The sequence below is a fragment of the Salvelinus fontinalis genome, chromosome 6, assembly GCF_029448725.1.
Source record: "Salvelinus fontinalis isolate EN_2023a chromosome 6, ASM2944872v1, whole genome shotgun sequence".
Classification (NCBI taxonomy): domain Eukaryota; kingdom Metazoa; phylum Chordata; class Actinopteri; order Salmoniformes; family Salmonidae; genus Salvelinus; species Salvelinus fontinalis.
In genome coordinates this window covers 25,193,793-25,213,448 of record NC_074670.1, presented here as the reverse complement: position 1 = coordinate 25,213,448, position 19,656 = coordinate 25,193,793, and the positions used below count along the sequence as shown (strand labels likewise).

General features: G+C 41.8%; 1 protein-coding gene across 1 annotated transcript; it reads left to right on the top strand.

Annotated features, from left to right (window-relative positions):
- Nucleotides 1–4,172: 4,172 nt before the first annotated feature.
- Nucleotides 4,173–11,041, top strand: LOC129856693 (uncharacterized). The gene is made up of 6 exons (XM_055924428.1): nucleotides 4,173–5,006; nucleotides 5,992–6,117; nucleotides 6,236–6,278; nucleotides 6,571–6,606; nucleotides 6,810–6,842; nucleotides 10,482–11,041. Exons 2-6 carry the CDS (start codon nucleotides 5,995–5,997, stop codon nucleotides 10,856–10,858), a joined length of 612 nt encoding a protein of 203 aa, XP_055780403.1. The 5' UTR covers nucleotides 4,173–5,006; nucleotides 5,992–5,994; the 3' UTR covers nucleotides 10,859–11,041.
- The last annotated feature ends 8,615 nt before the right edge of the window (nucleotides 11,042–19,656 follow it).

The following is a 19,656-nucleotide window of genomic DNA, read 5'->3' as shown; positions in this document are numbered from 1 at the left end:
ACAACTTGTTGAGCGACAGAAAGTACAGAGTACAGTGTGTGAATTTACTTCCTGTCTCCGTCAGAAGGACTTTAGATTCTTACCTTTCTCTCACCTGTACGATGTCCATGATAGGACAGCCTCAATCTCAGCAGAACATCTTTCAGTCTCAGCAGGACTTGTTTCAATAAGTTAATGTAGTCACAGTACGGCTGAGATTCTATTGCCAGTGTGTTCCTCTTCATTTCAGTATAGTTTCTCAAATATCGATGCCATTTACACTATATGAAAACATATCTTGTTAAGCCCAACAATAGGCAGTCAAACTCCCCTGCATAATATTTCATTACTGTCAAACGATGGTTCTTCCAGTCCACCTCTAACACATCTGATTGTTGTTGAGCAGTTCACTAGTTATATTGATGAGCAGTTCACTAGTGAAACACTAATCAAGTGGTAGTGCTGGGCAGAAACACCCTTTAGTTCTCCCTGACCAGGAATGGTGACCGTTGGTATATACCAATATTGAGCCAAACACATCTACGATGCTGCACAGATTGAAATCAATTATCTAAACTGGACAGAAACGGATAGATCATCTAAACTGGACAGAAACGGATAGATTATCTAAACTGGACAGAAACGGATAGATTGTCTAAACTGGACAGAAACGGATAGATTATCTCAACTGGACAGAAACGGATAGATCATCTAAACTGGACAGAAACGGATAGATCATCTAAACTGGACAGAAACGGATAGATCATCTAAACTGGACAGAAACGGATAGATCATCTAAACTGGACAGAAACGGATAGATCATCTAAACTGGACAGAAACGGATAGATTATCTAAACTGGACAGAAACGGATAGATTATCTAAAACTGGACAGAAACGGATAGATTATCTAAACTGGACAGAAACGGATAGATTATCTAAAACTGGACAGAAACGGATAGATTATCTAAACTGGACAGAAACGGATAGATTATCTAAAACTGGACAGAAACGGATCAATGATCTAAAACTGGACAGAAACGGATCAATGATCTAAAACTGGACAGAAACTGAACAGAACATGATTAGATGGATGCCAGAAGGTTTCTGCTTTCAACAACAGCAGTGCCTGAACTTCTGCATTTCAGGAAGATGGGGAAAAGACTTAAAGGCTAACATGATTGAAGGCCTTGTCTGAGAATTTTGCCTGCATTGGGTAAGCACCTAAACCGTCTGTGGCATGTCAAGAAAAGCACAAGTTGATTGGGGATGCCCCATGGAGCAAGAAACCAAGAACAGGAAAGTTACATAGAAATCTACCAACAAACGCTCTCTCCTTCTCTCGCTCTCACTTTCGCTCTCTTTGCACTTTCTAAAAGTTACTTTCAGTCCTGTTTATGAAATCAAGTGTTCAACTTCACGCATCTGCATTTCCACACCCTATGGCTATTTCCATACCCTATGTATCAGGAATCAAGGTAAGACCCAAGTGCAGACTGTGTGAAGTAACAATGTTTAATGACAGGTCAAGGCAGGCACGGGTCGATAATCCAGAGTAGAGGCCAAGGTACAGGACGGCAGGCAGGGTCAGGACAGGCAATGGTCAAAACCAGGAGGGCAGGAAAAGAGAGACTGGGGGAAAGGAGGAGCTGAGAAACAAAATGCTAGTTCACTTGACAAACAAGACGACCTGGCAACAGACAGAGAACACAGGTATAAGTACCCAGGGGATAATGGGGAAGATGAGCTATACCTGGAGGGGGTGGAGACAAGCACAAGGACAGGTGAAACAGATCAGGGCACGACACTATGGCTATTTCCATGCCCTATGCATGTAAAGTCAGATTGAGTCAATGTGGCTGCCAGCTGGTTTATGAAACCATGAAGAAAACTCCCTGTCATGTTTTTGTACCTGTTGAACCCACTGACACTGACCTATAAATATGTGGGAAATCACATGCCGCCCACATCTGTCAATGTTGTGCCTGACTCATCTGTAGCCTTACTAGCCTATAGTTCCTCGCCACAGGGATGATAGTGGTTCTGTCACCTTCTCTTTGCCTGTACTGTCATACTTGAGTAAAAGTAAGAATACCTTAATAGAAAATGACTCAAGTAAATGTGAAAGAGAACTGAATCTAAATGCATTTGAGATGTTGAATATGTGAAACTATGGTAAATTTTATAGTTTGCAAACTTGATACACAGACAATGAATGCAATATCCACCATATTGAAACAGAATATATAAATATTGAATTTGAATATTCAATTAAGTTGTAATATTTTAAAACTGAATGCAATATTCATTCAATTAATTTTTCAAATCATGAAATACAAGTTACATTTATTAATTCTATGATTAAATTTGTGCATTACAAATGTAAAAATATTGCATTTGAATTCAGTATCTTAATGCAAATAAAAAAATGTTGAATTCAAATATAGTTTCTGTTATCATTGAAATCGCTCCAATCGTTCCTTTCCTGCTCCGCATCCGAAATGTGTTTGTTTAAGATTTGTTTAAGACTACCAAGAACGCTCTGTGACCCTGATTTAGCCCACTGCAGTAAAAAGTAGTGCTTCAAAGTATTTTTCTTAGGGTAAATCCATTTGAATTCAGTCGCTTTTTGACAGCCCCCTTTTGATTTAAACAAAACCTTTCATACATGTACGCCACCATACCATGAAACATCCATGTCTTCATCACCGGAAAATATAGATAATGTAAAATAGGGTCTAAGCTACAACTTATGGGGGGGGGGAAACGGAATTTATGCATTCAAACTCAAACGTTTGAGGTTCTTGTGTTGTGCCTGCCATCAGTTGAGACACAACATGCTCTTAAATACAGGGTGGGTGTCATTTCAATCATAAAAATATTATTCATAGAAAGGACATATCCCTTCAGACCACTGTAATTTAGTTGGTACACCATTGACATTTTAATTGAATTGACATTTTTACTTCTAATTACTACTACAAAGATCGTCACCGGTCCACCTACTCTTGAATGTAAACTTACATTTCTATTCTATTATCTATAGTTCTATGATTTCAATAGGTTTCTTATGGAAGATTGACAGTATAATTTAAAAAAACAGATATTCCCATTCAAGACAAGACAAAAGAGATGATTGTGGACTACAAGAAAAAGGAGAACCGAGCACGCCACCATTCTCATTGACGGAGCTGTAGTGGAGCAGGTTGAGAGCTTCAAGTTCCTTGGTGTCCACATCACCAACAAACTAACATGGTCCAAGCACACCAAGACAGTCGTGAAGAGGGCACGACAAAACCTATCCCCCCTCAGGAGTCTGAAAAGATTTGGCATGGGTCCTCAGATCCTCAAAAGGTTCTACAGCTGCACCATCGAGAGGATCCTGACGGGTTGCATGGTCTGGCAACTGCTCGGCCTCCGACCGCAAGACACTACAGAGGGTAGTGCGTACGGCCCAGAAAAGCTTCCTGCCATCCAGGACCTCTATACCAGGCAGTGTCAGAGGAAGGCCCTAAAAATTGTCAAAGACTCCAGCCACCCTAGTCATAGACTGTTCTCTCTGCTACCGCAGGGCAAACGGTACTGGAGTGCCAAGTCTAGGTCAAAGAGGCTTCTAAACAGCTTCTACCCCCACGCCATAAGACTCCTGAACGTCTAATCAAATGGCTACCCAAACTATTTGCATTGCTCGCCCCCCCCCCCCCCCCCCCCCCCTTTTTACACTGCTGCTACTATGTTATTATCTATGCGTAGACACTTTAATAACTCTACCTACATGTACATATTACCTCGACTAACCAGTTGCCCCACACATTGACTCTGTACCGGTACCCCCTGTATATAGCCTCTCTATTGTTATTTTACTGCTGCTCTTTAAATATTTGTTATTTTATAAAAACATTTTTAGGTATTTTTCTTAACTGCATTGTTGGTTAAGGGCTTGTAAGTAAGCATTTCACTGTAAGTTCTACACCTGTTGTATTCAGCATATGTGACAAATAACATTTTAATTTTATTTTAATTCTCTGGTGTGTGGACTTTCGACCATCTTTTTGCACCTTTTGAAAATTACATTTTATTCCCATTTTAGTACATTTATCAGCCAAAACATGACACCCACCCTGTATTCAAGAGCATGTTGTGGCTCAACCAATGGTGGGCACAACACAAAAACCCCAGGTTGTAGTTTGGATCCTATTTTACATAATCTATCTGAATATGAAAAAATCTGAGTTGACACGTTTTTAGATAATTGACATATACGGTTAGAAAATGACAAGAAATGATTGAATAGTTTGACACCCCTGTTTATAAGCTTTTAAATGATATCAACCTCAACCATTTGTCATTTCCAGTGATGAAGACATGGATGCCTCATGGTATGGTGGGGTATAAAAAATATATGTCCATTTTGATCACCTTTTATCTATTTCATGTTTTGACATTCAGGTCTAAAAGGCACTTTCTGAGCACACACTGGCCAACATGGATGACAGGTTTCGTTGATATCAAAAGGGATGCTGTCAAAAAGTTCCTTTACAACACTATCTACAGTATTTCTTACAATAATGGATAAAATACCTGGTTTTATTGCTTGTTTAAATTCATTTTTTGTTGTCATAAAAAAAAACATGTTATCAACAGAGGGGAAATCAAATATATCATAGCAATCTGTTACTGCTCTTTTGCCAACTCCTGCCTGGCTTGACAATGCAGTAGGCGTAAGCATAAACAGATCTTGGAACAGGCTAAAATACATTTTCATAGAAGAATATGATATCATCAGTTGCTAATTCAATGTGACCAAAGTCAACCTAGACTTTGAGGTGGTTGTTTAGTCCATGATGCTTTGCTTTCACTCCCTCCTTTCTTTCCAACCACAACTCACAGTGAAGAAAAAAACTCCATCGCATCAAACCTCAACTCCAGTGGAAGGGGGGAAACCCTGTCCAATGAACTTGTCTCTGAAATGCAGCATGGTATGCAGCAGACAGATTTGTTTGTACAAGGACAATACAAGACACACTAGGTGAGTTGAGTTCCTGGTCATTGTGTTTCATTTGATTCATATCAAGCTACTCATTTATTAATGATGTATATGTAAATTGTGATAACACAGAATTGTGGACAGTGGACCATTGTATTTGCAATAATTTTTCATTATGTGAAATTCCTAATCTTAGACTTAATTATAGGATGTTTGGATGAGGAAAATGTGACACAATGTAAAATCAATTGGTGATAACAGTAATGTCCGATTTTATCATCACACAGTAATAGTCTAATGGCTCCACAGTTATATTTGGTCCAAAAATGGTGGTTGTATGAATATTTTGTGGTATTTTCAATAATGAGACTGTGATAAGCAATATGATGGACCCAGTCTCATGTCTTATACCATATGACAGGTAATGCGGTCAAATTGATCATTGCCAGATCATTCTCTCACTCACTATGCATACCTTCACAATTACTTGTATCTTGTACAAGTGTGTAACAGGACAAATATAAGCACCCTCCGAATTATAATTATTATCTTGACTAATCTTAGTCACTGTGACTGATGCATTCATGTCCAACTGAACATACACTGCGTGACAGCCGTAATGTCTTGTCACAGAGTACATACCACTCTCTGCATGTTTACTACAAATTATTTTAGTATATTTCTCTGGTAGTGAGTTCATATATCACATGTTATTGTTTGAGACAATATAAGTAGCAAACCACACTGCACATTGTGGTTCAAGAGGGGAGTAATCTATATAGGTGAAATCCCAGAGTGGTGTATAATCTGAACTAAAAGTTATTCAGAAGGGAGCCTATGACTAATATTGAGGTGCTCAGACTCAACAGTAGCCTGTGGTGGAAGATCTACAACCCGCCTGCTTATATCTATTCTAGACCCTACAGATCTGCAAACGTTGGATTAGATCAGGATTAGGGCCGTTGGGAGTGGTAGGGAGTGAATTGGGACGGCTCTCAGTGGTTTGTGGTACGTGTGTGTTTTCCAGAGGATGAATAGCCAACAGCACACCTCCAGATACCTGCTGCTACATGTGTGGTGCGGGTTTCTCACAGTCGCTATGGGGTTTATGGTCGCAGTTCTCACAACAGTGCAAATAAACTCAGCTGACAAGGTATGTCCAATTATCATCAGTGATAGCTAGACTCCGATATGATGATGATGTGATGATACATAAGGGTAGACTGATGATGATGATCTCAAGGTGTCACTATGTAATTTCTCTCTCCAAGAATCATTTACCTGAATCAAAGGAGGAAAACCAGCACCCTACAAGTAAGTTGTACTGGGTTACACATACTGACATTAATCGTTTTTTTTATGTTCTGTAAGTCGTAATAAGCACTGTAATATCATTCCTATCCCATATTAGACATTCGACAACAGTATTCTTTTTTCATTTAACCTTTATTTAAATAGGCAAGTCAGTTAAGAACAAATTATTATTTACAATGACGGCCTACCAAAAGGCAAAAGGCCTCCAGTGGGGATATATAAAATATATATATATATATATATTCAGTATATATATAGGATAATGACTTGAAATATTATTTATCTTTTGCAGACGGCAGTTTTTTGGCTCAATTGAATTCATCAAAGGGTAAGTAAAGCATGGCTATTTCCATTTCTGATTATCACTGAATGTCTAGTGTTAAACAATGCACTGTGTCCAATAGAATTCAGGTCATTGATGCATTTTCTGGAGAAAGATGGCATTATAAGATTGCACAAGCAGAGATTAACACGTAAACGTTACAAGATAGATCAAAACAGGAAAATTAATGGGCTTTTTTTGCTTTCCAGCTCCCCGTCTCTCCTATATCCAGCTAACCATGGGTAAGCTAAACACTTCCTTTCCTAGTTTATAGGTAAGGACTTTTGGGCCTAACATTCCATGCTTGTTGCAGTTTCCTTTTTGCATCCTAAATTCATGGAACGCATGAGTTAACATTGGATCTTCTGCTGCCTGTCTGAACTTGTCAGTTACACTAAACAAGACTGCACACTCAGTTTGTACAACTGATCTAACACAGTTGACACAATGGTTGTGATACACCTAATATTTCTATACACTCAACGGTCAGTTTATTAGGTACACCTTGTAGTACCGGATCGGACCCTCCTTTGCCTCCAGAACAGCCTGAATTATTTGGGGCATTCTACAAGGTGTCGGAAACATTCCACAGAGATGTTGGTCCATGCTGACGCAATGGTATCACACAGTGGCTGCAGATTGGATGGGGGTACATTCATGCTGCCAACAGCCCGTTCCATCTCATCACGAAGATGATCTATTGGGTTGAGGTCTGGGAACTGCGCAGGCCACTCAATTAAACTGAACTCGCTGTCACGTTCCAGGCAATGTTTTTCCACTCCTCAATTGTCAAGTGGTGATGGCGTGCCCACTGGAGCAACTTCTTCTTGTTTTTAGCTGACAGGAGTGGAACCCGGTGTTGTCGCTTGCTGCAATAGCCCATCTGTGACAAGGATCGACGAGTTGTGCGTTCCGAGATGCCGTTCTGCACATCACTGTTGTACTGCGCCATTATTTGTCTGTTTGGAGGAGGATTATTTAAGATACTGTTTGAAGAGGTAGGGTTTCAGATGTTTTTGGAAGATGGGCAGGGACTCTGCTGTCCTAGCTTCAGGGGAAAACTGGGTCCACCATTGGGGTGCCAGGACAGAGAAGAGCTTGGACTGGGCTGAGCGGGAGCTGCCCTCCCGTAGGGCTGGGAGGGCCAAGATATATAACATGCTTACTAATCATGAGCAGAACATATTACTACACAGTCCAACGTAATTGTATGTCTCTTATCAACCAGATGTTATGCATCTTTATTCATCAGAAAATTATATTTATGTATTGAAAACATTATGGAATCTATTCATTAAACATTAAGCTATTGTGAGGGTAACCCCCCCCCCGTCTGCTCCTTTGTGTAGTGGGGTTCAATACCCGCAATCAACCCATCTACTGTAACTGCTTAGATGCGGGCAACGCACTAAGCCCAAGTCAATGCTACAATTACTGTCTGTGGAAATACATTATAATTGCCTTCGGAAAGTATTCAGACCCCTTGATTTTTTCCAAATTTTATTACGTTACAGCATTATTCAAAAATGTATTACATAGTTTTATTTCCTCATCAATCAACACACAATACTCCATAATGACAAAGCAAAAAAAAAAATTGTTGAAATAATAATAATATCACTTATTTACATAAGTATCCAGAACCTTTACTCAGTACTGTGTTGAAGCACCTTTGGCAGCGATTACGGTATCAAGTCTTCTTGGGTATGACGCTACAATCTTGGTACACCTGTATTTGGGAGTTTCTCCCATTTTTCTCTGCAGTTCCTCTCAAGTTCCTTCAGGTTGGATGGGGAGCATTGCTGCAGAGCTATTTCCAGATCTCTCCAGAGATGTTTGATCGGGTTCAAGTCCAGGCTCTGGCTGGACATTCAGAGACTTGTCCCGAAGCCACTCCTGCATTGTCTTGGCTGTGTGCTTAGGGTCGTTGTCCTGTTGGAAGGTGAACCTTCGCCCCAGTCTGAGGTCCTGAGCACTCTGGAGCAGATTTTCATCAAGGATCTCTGTGTACTTTGCTCCATTCATCTTTTCCTCAATCCTGACTAGTCTTGCAGTCCTTGCTGCTGAAAAACATCCCCACAGCATGATGCTGCCACCACCATGCTTCACCGTAGTGATGGTGCCACCTTTCCTCCAGACGTGACACTTGGAATTCAGGCCAAAGAGTTCAATCTTGGTTTAATCAGACCAGGGAATCTTGTTTCTCATGGTCTGAGAATATTTAGGTGCATTTTGGCAAACTCCAAGCAGGCTGTCATGTGGTGGAGTGCTGCAGAGATGGTTGTCTTTCTGGAAGGTTCTCCCATCTCCACAGAGGAACTCTAGAGATCTGTCAGTGACCAACGGGTTCTTGGTGACATCCCTGATCAAGGCCCTTCTCCCCCGATTGCTCAGTTTGGCCGGGCGGCCAGCTCTAGGAAGAGTCTTGGTGGTTCCAAACTTCTTCCATTTAAGTATGATGGAAGCCACTGTGTTCTTGTGGACCTTCAATGCTGCAGAAATTCTTTGGTACCCTTACCCAGATATGTGCATTAACACAATCCTGTCTCGGAGCTCTATAGACAATTTGTTTGACCTCATGGCTTGGTTTTTGCTCTGACATGCACTTTCAAATGTGAGACCTTATTTAGACAGGTCTGTGCCTTTCATAATCATGTCCAATCAATTGAATTTACCACAGGTGGACTCCAATCAAGTTGTAGAAACATCTCAAGGATGATCAATGGAAACAGGATGCACCTGAGCTCAATTTCGAGTCTCATAGCAAAGGGTCTGAATACTTATGTAAATAAGGTTTGTTTGTAGATATCTGTTTTTGCTTTGTCATTATGGGGTATTGTGTGTAGCTTGCTGAGGGGAAAAAATCTATTTTAGAATAAGGCTGTAATGTAACAAAATGTGGAAAAGTCAAGGGGTCTGAGTACTTTCCGAAGGCACTGTATACAGAGTTTTTAAAAGGGTATTGAAAGTGTAGCTATTCAATATTTTGCCACCTGTCTGTTCAAATATATGCACAAACATACACTACATATACAAAAGTATGTGGACACCCCTTAAAATGAATGGATTCGGCTATTTCAGCCACACCGTTGCTGACAGGTGTATAAAATAGAGCACACAGCCATGCAATTCCCATAGACAAACATTGACAGTAGAATGGCCTTACTGAAGAGCTCAGTGTCTTTCAACGTGGCACTGTCTAGGATTCCACCTTTTCAACAAGTCAGTTACATTTCTGCCCTGCTAGAGCTGCCTCGATCATCTGTAAGTGCTGTTATTGTGAAGTGGAAACGTCTAGGAGCAACAACGGTTCAGCCGCGAAGTGGTAGGCCTCACAAGCTCACAGAACGGGACCACTGAGTGGTGAAGCGTGTAGCGTGTAAAAATTGTCTGTCCTTGGTTGTAACACTCACTTCCAAGTTCCAAACTGCCTGTTTCAGTATGACAATGCCCACGTACACAAAGCGAGGTCCATACAGAAATGGTTTGTCAAGATCGTTGTGGAAGATCTTGACTGGCCTGCACAGAGCCCTGACCTCAACCACATCGAACACCTTTGGGATGAATTGAAACGCCGACTGCAAGCCAGGTCTAATCGCCAAACATCAATGCCCGACCTCACTAATGCTCTTGTGGCTGACTGGAAGCAAGTCCCCGCAGTAATGTTCCAACATCTAGTGGAAAGCCTTCCCAGAAGAGTGGAGGCTGTTATAGCAGCAAAGGGGGGACCAACTCCATATTAATGATTTTGGAATGAGATGTTCGACGAGCAGTTGTCCGCATACTTTTGGTCATGTAGTGTATATTAACCCATTTATATGATGTAAAGCGTTTTAATATTTTATTTTCTTTTCTCTTCTTTCCTTCTGTCTCATGAGAAGGAAAATTATCTTGGGAGAATGACCATAATGTCCCCGTCTGTGGCTCTTGCTCCCTCGTCCTACGCGACAACTCTGTCCACATCACATCTGAAGGCTTCTACTACTTCTATGTCCAGGTCACCTTCACTAGGCACACCAGGGGAGAGGAGAAGAGGAAGGTGACTCTGTTCAAAAATGGCATTACAAATAAGACCGTGCAAAGGACACTGAGTGAAGCCGTGTATCACGGAGAGAAAGAGGGCACTGTATTCATGTCCAGGATGGTTAAGCTCCAAAAAGGTAACAGTCTCAGCCTTGAGATAACATCCAAGAATAATAGTTTTAGGTATGGGGGAGAGAATACCTACTGGGGGGCATATCAGCTCCCCCCATATTGAGCCAACAGACATTGTTATTGAGACTTAGTTCAAGATTGAACCAAAAAAACTGTTAAAACATTGTTTTAAAAAAAGTGTGTGGTAGTTACTAAACTGAATTTATTTTGTGAAAACTGTAACTGTTATGCATATGCATTGTTTGTTTTGCTGAACAGATTTGATTGCATAATGAGATAACGGAATACATTGTCAAACTATGTATTTGTGTGTGTGTGTGTGATTTCTTGTGATGTTAATGGTATCTGTCATGATGTGAATTAGTCGATGCTAGATATTATAGATGGTAAATAGATTTGATATGGACACAGTGGTCGTGTCTGAATACCCATACTACTGTACTAAATAGTATGCAAAAAAAAGAACATTATATAGTATCTGAAATTTCTAAAATAGTACTCCGAATGCATCATCTAATGGGCGATTTGCGTTGATTCCCACTGTTTTCATTTTGGTACAGCGCGTCAATTTATCTAATTATCAGCTGTTGTCAAACACGAGAGTTGGAAAAGATGAGTGAATTCTACTAGATCAAATGCCAAAATTACTTACAGTTTTAAGTATGCCACTATTCACTTTTATCATCCATTGTTTACATTTTTGTAATTTAGCATTCAAGAGCGACTCCCATTCTTCTCCACTGGTCCCCCATGGGAATTGAACCCACAACCCTGGTATTGTAAGCGCCATGCTCTACCAACTGAGCCACACAGGAGGTAGCACTTACCACATGGTGGCGCTACCACACTACAGAGAAAAGGCAGATGTCCTTCTCTGTCACTTTTGAGATGGATTCTGCTGCTATCATAGACTCAGCTTATTCAGAGACATGCAAACCAGGTCTGAAAATACATGTACCTATTAGCATTAGAAAACTGATGTAACAGAAACACACGTCAGTACTGAGTTATCATTGGCCGAAAGCTAACCAACTGGACATAAACATGGTTGAATCAATGTGATGATGTTTATTAAAGTAGAAAACTGATTGGATTTGGGGAGACAAAAAATTCACCCAACTTTTAACCTAAATCAAATGACAAGGTGAAATGTTTTGTTGATTTCTAGTTGAATTCAGGATAGTTGACAACTCAACCAAATGTAAATAAAAACTAGACATTGAACTGAAGTCTGTGCCCAGTGGGAATGCACTGACACTTTAGTTGCCCATAGTACAGATAGAATCAAACAGGAACTAGCGATTGAAAACACTCAAAACAGGAAGCCACAAAGTTGTCTGTGTCAGATTAGTCATAGCTCCTATTCCTCTAATAATCTCTCCACAGAAATCTGCAATTGTACACACTTATTCACATAGCAGCTAGCTACTGTATTCAACTTCCTCTAACCCTGTCTGGGCTGGGCGTCTCAGGCTCTGCACACTATTGGATTGCATAATACCTGGCAGGCTGCTCCTACCAAGTGACGTGGAGAGGATCTGTCAATATGTAGCTATGGGGAGAGTGATAGACTGTTTCGTCAACATGAAAGAGAGGAGGATACCATTGGTGTTTCTCTACAAGTAGGGTGTCAACATGTTTTTCTACTTGCACGAAAGCGCACACACACACAAGGCCTCAGGGCCAGACGGATTACCAGGATGTGTACTGCGAGCATGCGCTGACCAACTGGCAAGTGTCTTCACTGACATTTTCAACCTCTCCCTGTCCGAGTCTGTAATACCAACATGTTTTAAGCAGACAACCATAGTGCCTGTGCCCATGAACACTAAGGTAACCTGGCTAAATGACTACCGACCCGTAGCACTCACATCTGTAGCCAAGTGCTTTGAAAGGCTGGTCATGGCTCACATCAACACCATTATCCCAGAAACCCTAGATCTACTCCAATTTGGATACCGCCTCAACAGATACACAGATGATGCAATCTCTATTGCACTCCACACTGCCCTTTACCACCTGGACAAAAGGAACACCACTGTGAGAATGATATTCATTAACTACAGCTCAGCATTCAACACCATAGTGCCCTCAAAGCTCATCAATAAGCTAAGGCCCCTGGGACTAAACACTGGATCCTGGACTTCCTGATGTTCCGCCCCCAGGTCGTAAGGGTAGGTAACAACACATTCGCCACGCTGATCCTCAACACAGGGGCCCCTCAGGGGTGCGTGCTCAGCCCCCTCCTGTACTCCCTGTTCACTCATGACTGCACGGCCAGGCACGACTCCAACACCATCATTAAGTTTGCCAATGAATCACCGACAACGACGAGACAGCCTATAGGGAGGAGGTCAGAGACCTTGCTGTGTGGTGCCAGGAGAACAACCTCTCCCTCAACGTGATCAAGACAAATGAGATGATCGTGGACTACAGGAAAAAGAGGACCGAGCACCCCCATTTTCATTGACGGTGCTGCAGTGGAGCAGGTTGAGAGCTTCAAGTTCCTTGGTGTCCACATCACCAACAAACTAACATCGTCCAAGCACACCAAGACAGTTGTGAAGAGGGCATGACAAAACCTACTCCCCCTCAGGAGTTTGAAAAGATTTGGCATGGGCCCTCAGATCCTCAAAAGGTTAGACAGCTGCACCATCGAGAGCATCCTGACTGGTTGCATCACATTACCAACAACGACGAGACGGCCTACAGGGAGGAGGTGAGGGCCCTCGGAGTGTGGTGTCAGGAAAATAACCTCACACTCAACGTCAACAAAACAAAGGAGATGATTGTGGACTTCAGGAAACAGCAGAGGGAGCACCCCCCTATCCACATCGACGGGACAGTAGTGGAGAAGGTGGAAAGTTTTAAGTTCCTCGGTGTACACATCACGGACAAACTGAATTGGTCCACCCACACAGACAGCGTTGTGAAAAAGGCGCAGCAGCGCCTCTTCAACCTCAGGAGGCTGAAGAAATTCGGCTTGTCACCAAAAGCACTCACAAATTTCTACAGACGCACAATCGAGAGCATCCTGTCGGGCTGTATCACCGCCTGGTACGGCAACTGCTCCGCCCACAACCGTAAGGCTCTCCAGAGGGTAGTGAGGTCTGCACAACGCATCACCGGGGGCAAACTACCTGCCCTCCAGGACCACTACACCACCCGATGTCACAGGAAGGCCATAAAGATCATCAAGGACAACAACCACCCGAGTCACTGCCTGTTCACCCCGCTATCATCCAGAAGGCGAGGTCAGTACAGGTGCATCAAAGCAGGGACCGAGAGACTGAAAAACAGCTTCTATCTCAAGGCCATCAGACTGTTAAACAGCCACCACTAACATTTAGTGGCCGCTGCCAACATACTGAGCCAACTCCAGCCACTTTAATAATGGGAATTGATGGAAATTGTGTAAAAATGTATCCCTAGCCAATTTAAACAATGCCACTTAATATAATGTTTACATACCCTACATTACTCATCTCATATGTATATGTATATACTGTACTCTATATCATCTACTGCATCTTGCCATCTTTATGTAATACATGTATCACTAGCCACTTTAAACTATGCCACTTTATGTTTACATACCCTACATTACTCATCTCATATGTATAGACTGTACACTATACATCTACTGCATCTTGCCTATGCCGTTCTGTACCATCACTCATTCATATATCTTTATGTAAATATTCTTTATCCTTTTACACTTGTGTGTATAAGGTAGTAGTTGTGGAATTGTTAGGTTAGATCACTTGTTGGTTATTACTGCATTGTCGGAACTAGAAGCACAAGCATTTCGCTACACTCGCATTAACATCTGCTAACCATGTGTATGTGGCAAATAAAATTTGATTTGATTTGATTTGTTGTCCTTAAGCCATTTTGCCACAACTTTGGAAGTATGCTTGGGGTCATTGTCCATTTGGAAGACCCATTTGTGACCAAGCTTTAACTTCCTGCTGTCTTAAGATGTTGCTTCAAGATATCCACATAATTTTCTGTCCTCATGATGCCATCTATTTTGTGAAGTGCACAAGTCCCTCCTGCAGCAAACCACCCCCACAACATGATGCTGCCACCCCCGTGCTTCACGGTTGGGATGGTGATCTTCGGCTTGCAATCATCCCCCTTCTTCCTCCAAACATAACGATGGTCATTCTGGCCAAACAGTTCTATTTTTATTTCATCAGACCAGAGGACATTTCTCTTAAAAGTACGATCTTTGTCCCCATGTGCAGTTGCGAACCGTAGTCTGGCTTTTTTATGGCGGTTTTGGAGCAGTGGCTTCTTCCTTGCTGAGCGGCCTTTCAGGTTATGTCGATATAGGACTCGTTTTACTGTGGATATAGATACTTTTGTACCTGTTTCCTCCAGCATCTTCACAAGGTCCTTTGCTGTTGTTCTGGGATTGATTTGCAATTTTCGCACCAAAGTACGTTCATCTCTAGGAGACAGAACGCGTCTCCTTCCTGAGCGGTGTGACGGCTGCGTTGTCCCATGGTGTTTATACTTCGGTACTATTGTTTGTACAGATGAACGTGGTACCTTCAGGCATTTGGAAATTGGTCTCGGCTGATTTCTTTTGATTTTCCCATGATGTCAAGCAAAGAGGCACTGAGTTTGAAGGTAGGCCTTGAAATACATCCACAGGTACACCTCCAATTGACTCAAATTATATCGATTAGCCTATCATTAGCTTCTAAAGCCATGACATCATTTTCTGGAATTTTCCAAGCTGTTTAAAGGCGCAGTCAACTTAGTGTATGTAAACTTCTGACCCACTGGAATTGTGATACAGTGAATTATAAGTGAAATAATCTGTAAACAATTGTTGGAAAAATTACTTGTGTCATGCACATAGTTGATGCCCTAACCGACTTGCCAAAACTATAGTTTGTTAACAAGAAATGTGTGGAGTGGTTGAAAAACAAGTTTTAATGACTCCAACCTAAGTGTATGTAAACATCCAACCTTTTTATTTTATCCTTATTTAACTAGGCAAGTCAGTTAAGAACAAATTCTTAATTTCAATGACGCCCTAGGAACTAACTGTCTTGTTCAAGGGCAGAACGACAGATTTGTACCTTGTCAGCTCGGGGATTTACTAGCCCAACACTCTAACCACTAGGCTATCCTGCCGACTTCAACTGTATATGTACATATTACCTCAACTAACCGGTGCCCCCGCACATTGATTCTGTACCGGTACCCCCCTGTATATAGTCTCGCTATTGTTATTTTACTGCTGCTCTTTAATTACTTATTACTTTATTTATTTTTTCTTATCCGTATTTTTTTTAACTACATTGTTGGTTAGGGGCTCGTAAGTAAGCATTTCACTGTAAGGTCTACTCATTGTATTCGGCACATGTGACAAATAAAATTTGATTTGATTTGAAATCAGACCATGGACAGCCACATCATATGCTTTCTGGACTTCACCGGACAGAGGTTGTTCTCCGGTTTTGTGATTAAAACAAAGGTGTGGTTGAATTTATTCTGCCACTGTTTCTTCTTATTTTCTTGTCCTTAGGCCTATACAGTGCATTCGGAAAGTATTCAGACCCCTTCCGTTTTTCCACATTAGTTTAACATGTACTAAATTAATTGCTTTCCTCATCAATATACACAACACCCCATAATGACAAAGCGAAAACAGGTTTTTGGACAAAAATAAAAAACAGCCTAATTCTAAAATAGATTTTTTTCCCTCAGCAAGCTACACACAATACCCCATAATGACAAAGCAAAAACAGATATCTACAAACAAACCTTATTTACATAAGTATTCAGACCCTTTGCTATGAGACTCGAAATTGAGCTCAGGTGCATCCTGTTTCCATTGATCATCCTTGAGATGTTTCTACAACTTGATTGGAGTCCACCTGTGGTAAATTTAATTGATTGAACAGGATTTGGAAAGGCACAGACCTGTCTAAATAAAGTCCCACAGTTGACATGAGGTCGAAGGAATTGTCTGTGGAGCTCCGAGACAGGATTGTGTCGAAGCACAGGGGAGGGTACTGTTACGGGATTTGTATACATTTGACTTAGAATTATAACTAAACAGAATACTACTATATTACTGTAAGAATGAATCTTATTATAATCATAATGTTGAATGTTATGGGTTCTTTGTTAGAAAGAATGGGTTTATCTTCAGACAGGCTAGAATGATGTCTCTACCCAGGGAGGGGAAAGACCTTGGGTAGGTTGCAGATAGTTTAACAGGTGGCAGACAGTAATGGGGCTGTGAACTGTATTGCCATTGTATTATAGAGGAGGATGGACATTAAAACCTATGACATCATCTTTATTATATAACCTGATGTAAATTGTACTATGATTCAGTACTCTCGAGAATAAACGCTATTGATTGATTGATTTTAAGACTGGTTTCTGTCCATTTGGCTGATAATTATCTTACAAATTCTTATTTATGGGCAGAGTGTTTTAATTGAATTGGTTGATAAACACAGGAATGAAATTCCTTTAACAGGTACCAAAAAATGTCTGCAGCATTGAACGTTCCCAAAAGCACAGTGTCCTCATCATTCTTAAATGGAAGAAGTTTGGAACCACCAAGACTCTTCCTATAGCTGGTCGCCTGGCCAAACTGAGCAATCGGGGGTGAAGAACCTTTGGTCACTCTGACAGAGCTCCAGAGTTCCTTATTGGAGATGGGAGAACCTTCCAGAAGGACAACCATCTCTGCAGCACTCCACCAATCAGGCCTTGTGTGGCCAGACGGAAGCCACTCCTCAGTATAAGGCACATGCCAAAAGGCACTCAAAGGACTCTAAGACCATGAGAAATAAGATTCTCTGGTCTGATGAAATCAGGATTTAACTATCTGGTACCATCCCTATCATTGTTATGCAGGTGACACTAAACTATTTTTCTCCCCCTTCTGACATTCAAGCGTAGAGACACATCTCTGCGTGCCTGGCAGATATCTCAGCCTCGATGTCGGCCCACCACCTCAAGCTCAACCTCATCAAGACGGAGTTGCTCTTCCTCCCGGGGAAGGCCTGGCCGCTACAGGGCCTCTCCATCACGGTTGACAACTTCACGGTCTCTCCCTCTAAGTGCAAAGAACCTTGGCATGACCCTGGACAACCCTGTCGTTCTCTGCAAACATCAAAGCAGTGACTCGCTCCTGCAAGTTCATTCTCTACAACATCCATAGAGTATGCCCCTGCCACACACAGGAAGCGGAGCAGGTCCTAATCCATGCACTTGCCATCTCCCATCTGGACTACTGCCACTACACTGGTCTTTAAGTCCCTTACTGGTCTTTATGCAAACATTTTCTACAGGACGTTCTGGCAACATTCAAAATGTTCTACAGCACAGGAGCATGCTCACCATCGTCTGAAATTAACTTGATCTACCTCCATCCCTCCTGTTTGATGAAATCCTTTCAATCAGGTTTGGTGATGAAATAAAGGGATGTCCTTGCTGATCTGCAATACAGGGATATTTGCTTCTTCTGTCGTAAGAATCAAAGCAATAGTTGATTATCACTTCCTTACTGTTGTGGTTTCCCTCCTGAGCATTTTTAATTTCATCTCCTGTTTTCAGGACCTACTTCCTGCTTTTCTCAGCCAGTTCATCCTAAAGTACAGTTACATTCTGAGTAGTTAACATTCATTTATCTACAGACAGATCCTATGAATGAACTACGTGACAAATACAGATGATGAGCCTGTCCTTCAATCATGTGAGGACCATGAGACACAGTATAGTGGCGTGCAGTGAGGTCAGTGGCTGGGTAGGCACTGGCTATTATCAAAGCCAGATTTACTCACAAGTAAACCTTTATTAAGGCCAAGTCCACCAAACAAAAGCTGGCTCCAACAACCAGAGTGACATAGGCTATTGTGCCCCATGAGGCGGCGCACAATTGGCCCAGCGTCGTCTGGGTTTTGGGAGGGTTTGGCCGGCCAGGATGTCCTTGTCCCGTTACGCTGTAGCTACTCCTTGTGGCAGGCTGGGTGCATGTACGCTGACTATGGTCACCAGCTGTACGATGTTTCCTCCGACACATTGGTGCGGCTGGCTTCCGGGTGTCAAGAAGTGCGGCTTGGCAAGATCGTGTTTCGGAGGACGCACGGCTCTCGACCTTCGCCGCTCCCGAGTCCGTACAGGGGTTGCAGCGATGAGACAAGACTGGAACTACCAATTGGATATCACGAAATTGGGGAGAAAAAGGGGTGAAAAGAAAACCAACGAGGCCTATGCTGACCCTGTCCATCAACAGTGACTGGAGTCAAGAACGGCTGCGCTCGTCAACGATTTGAATGGAATTCAATGGATGGGAAGGAAGGCATGCACAATCTAGCATCTTTCCTGATGTTTTTATGTAGTTTTTACACATTTTGAGATTTTGAGCATAACAACCACCCGAATCATTGAGAAAAAACATTAGATAATTTTTTTGTTTGTTGATATCATTGTATTTTTTGGGGGGCTTTTCATAGCAGCTATTTTTTCATTAGATTATCACAGAGAAAGCACTGCCAACCTTGCCTACCCTACCTACTCTGCCTACCTTGATTGCAAGTCACTGACACTATCATCCACTACAACTACTTAATGTGCTGTGCTAACTGCTAGCCAGGGTGCTTGACTGTTTGTGTATACAACAAGGTCACATTATACAGTATGTTGGAATATTTGAGTGTGTGGGTCACAATTTAGTTTCTTTCTCCTTACCTCATGAGATGATCTGCATTTGACTACAAAAATCTTTTCAGAATTAGGATTTTTTTCAAATTGCTTTATCTTGAAAGGTGGAAGCAGGTGGCAAAGAGTGTAGAAACTGGGAGAGAGATCACACAAATAGAACTTCAGGTTCAATTTACGGAAGCAGATCTCAAATTAAGA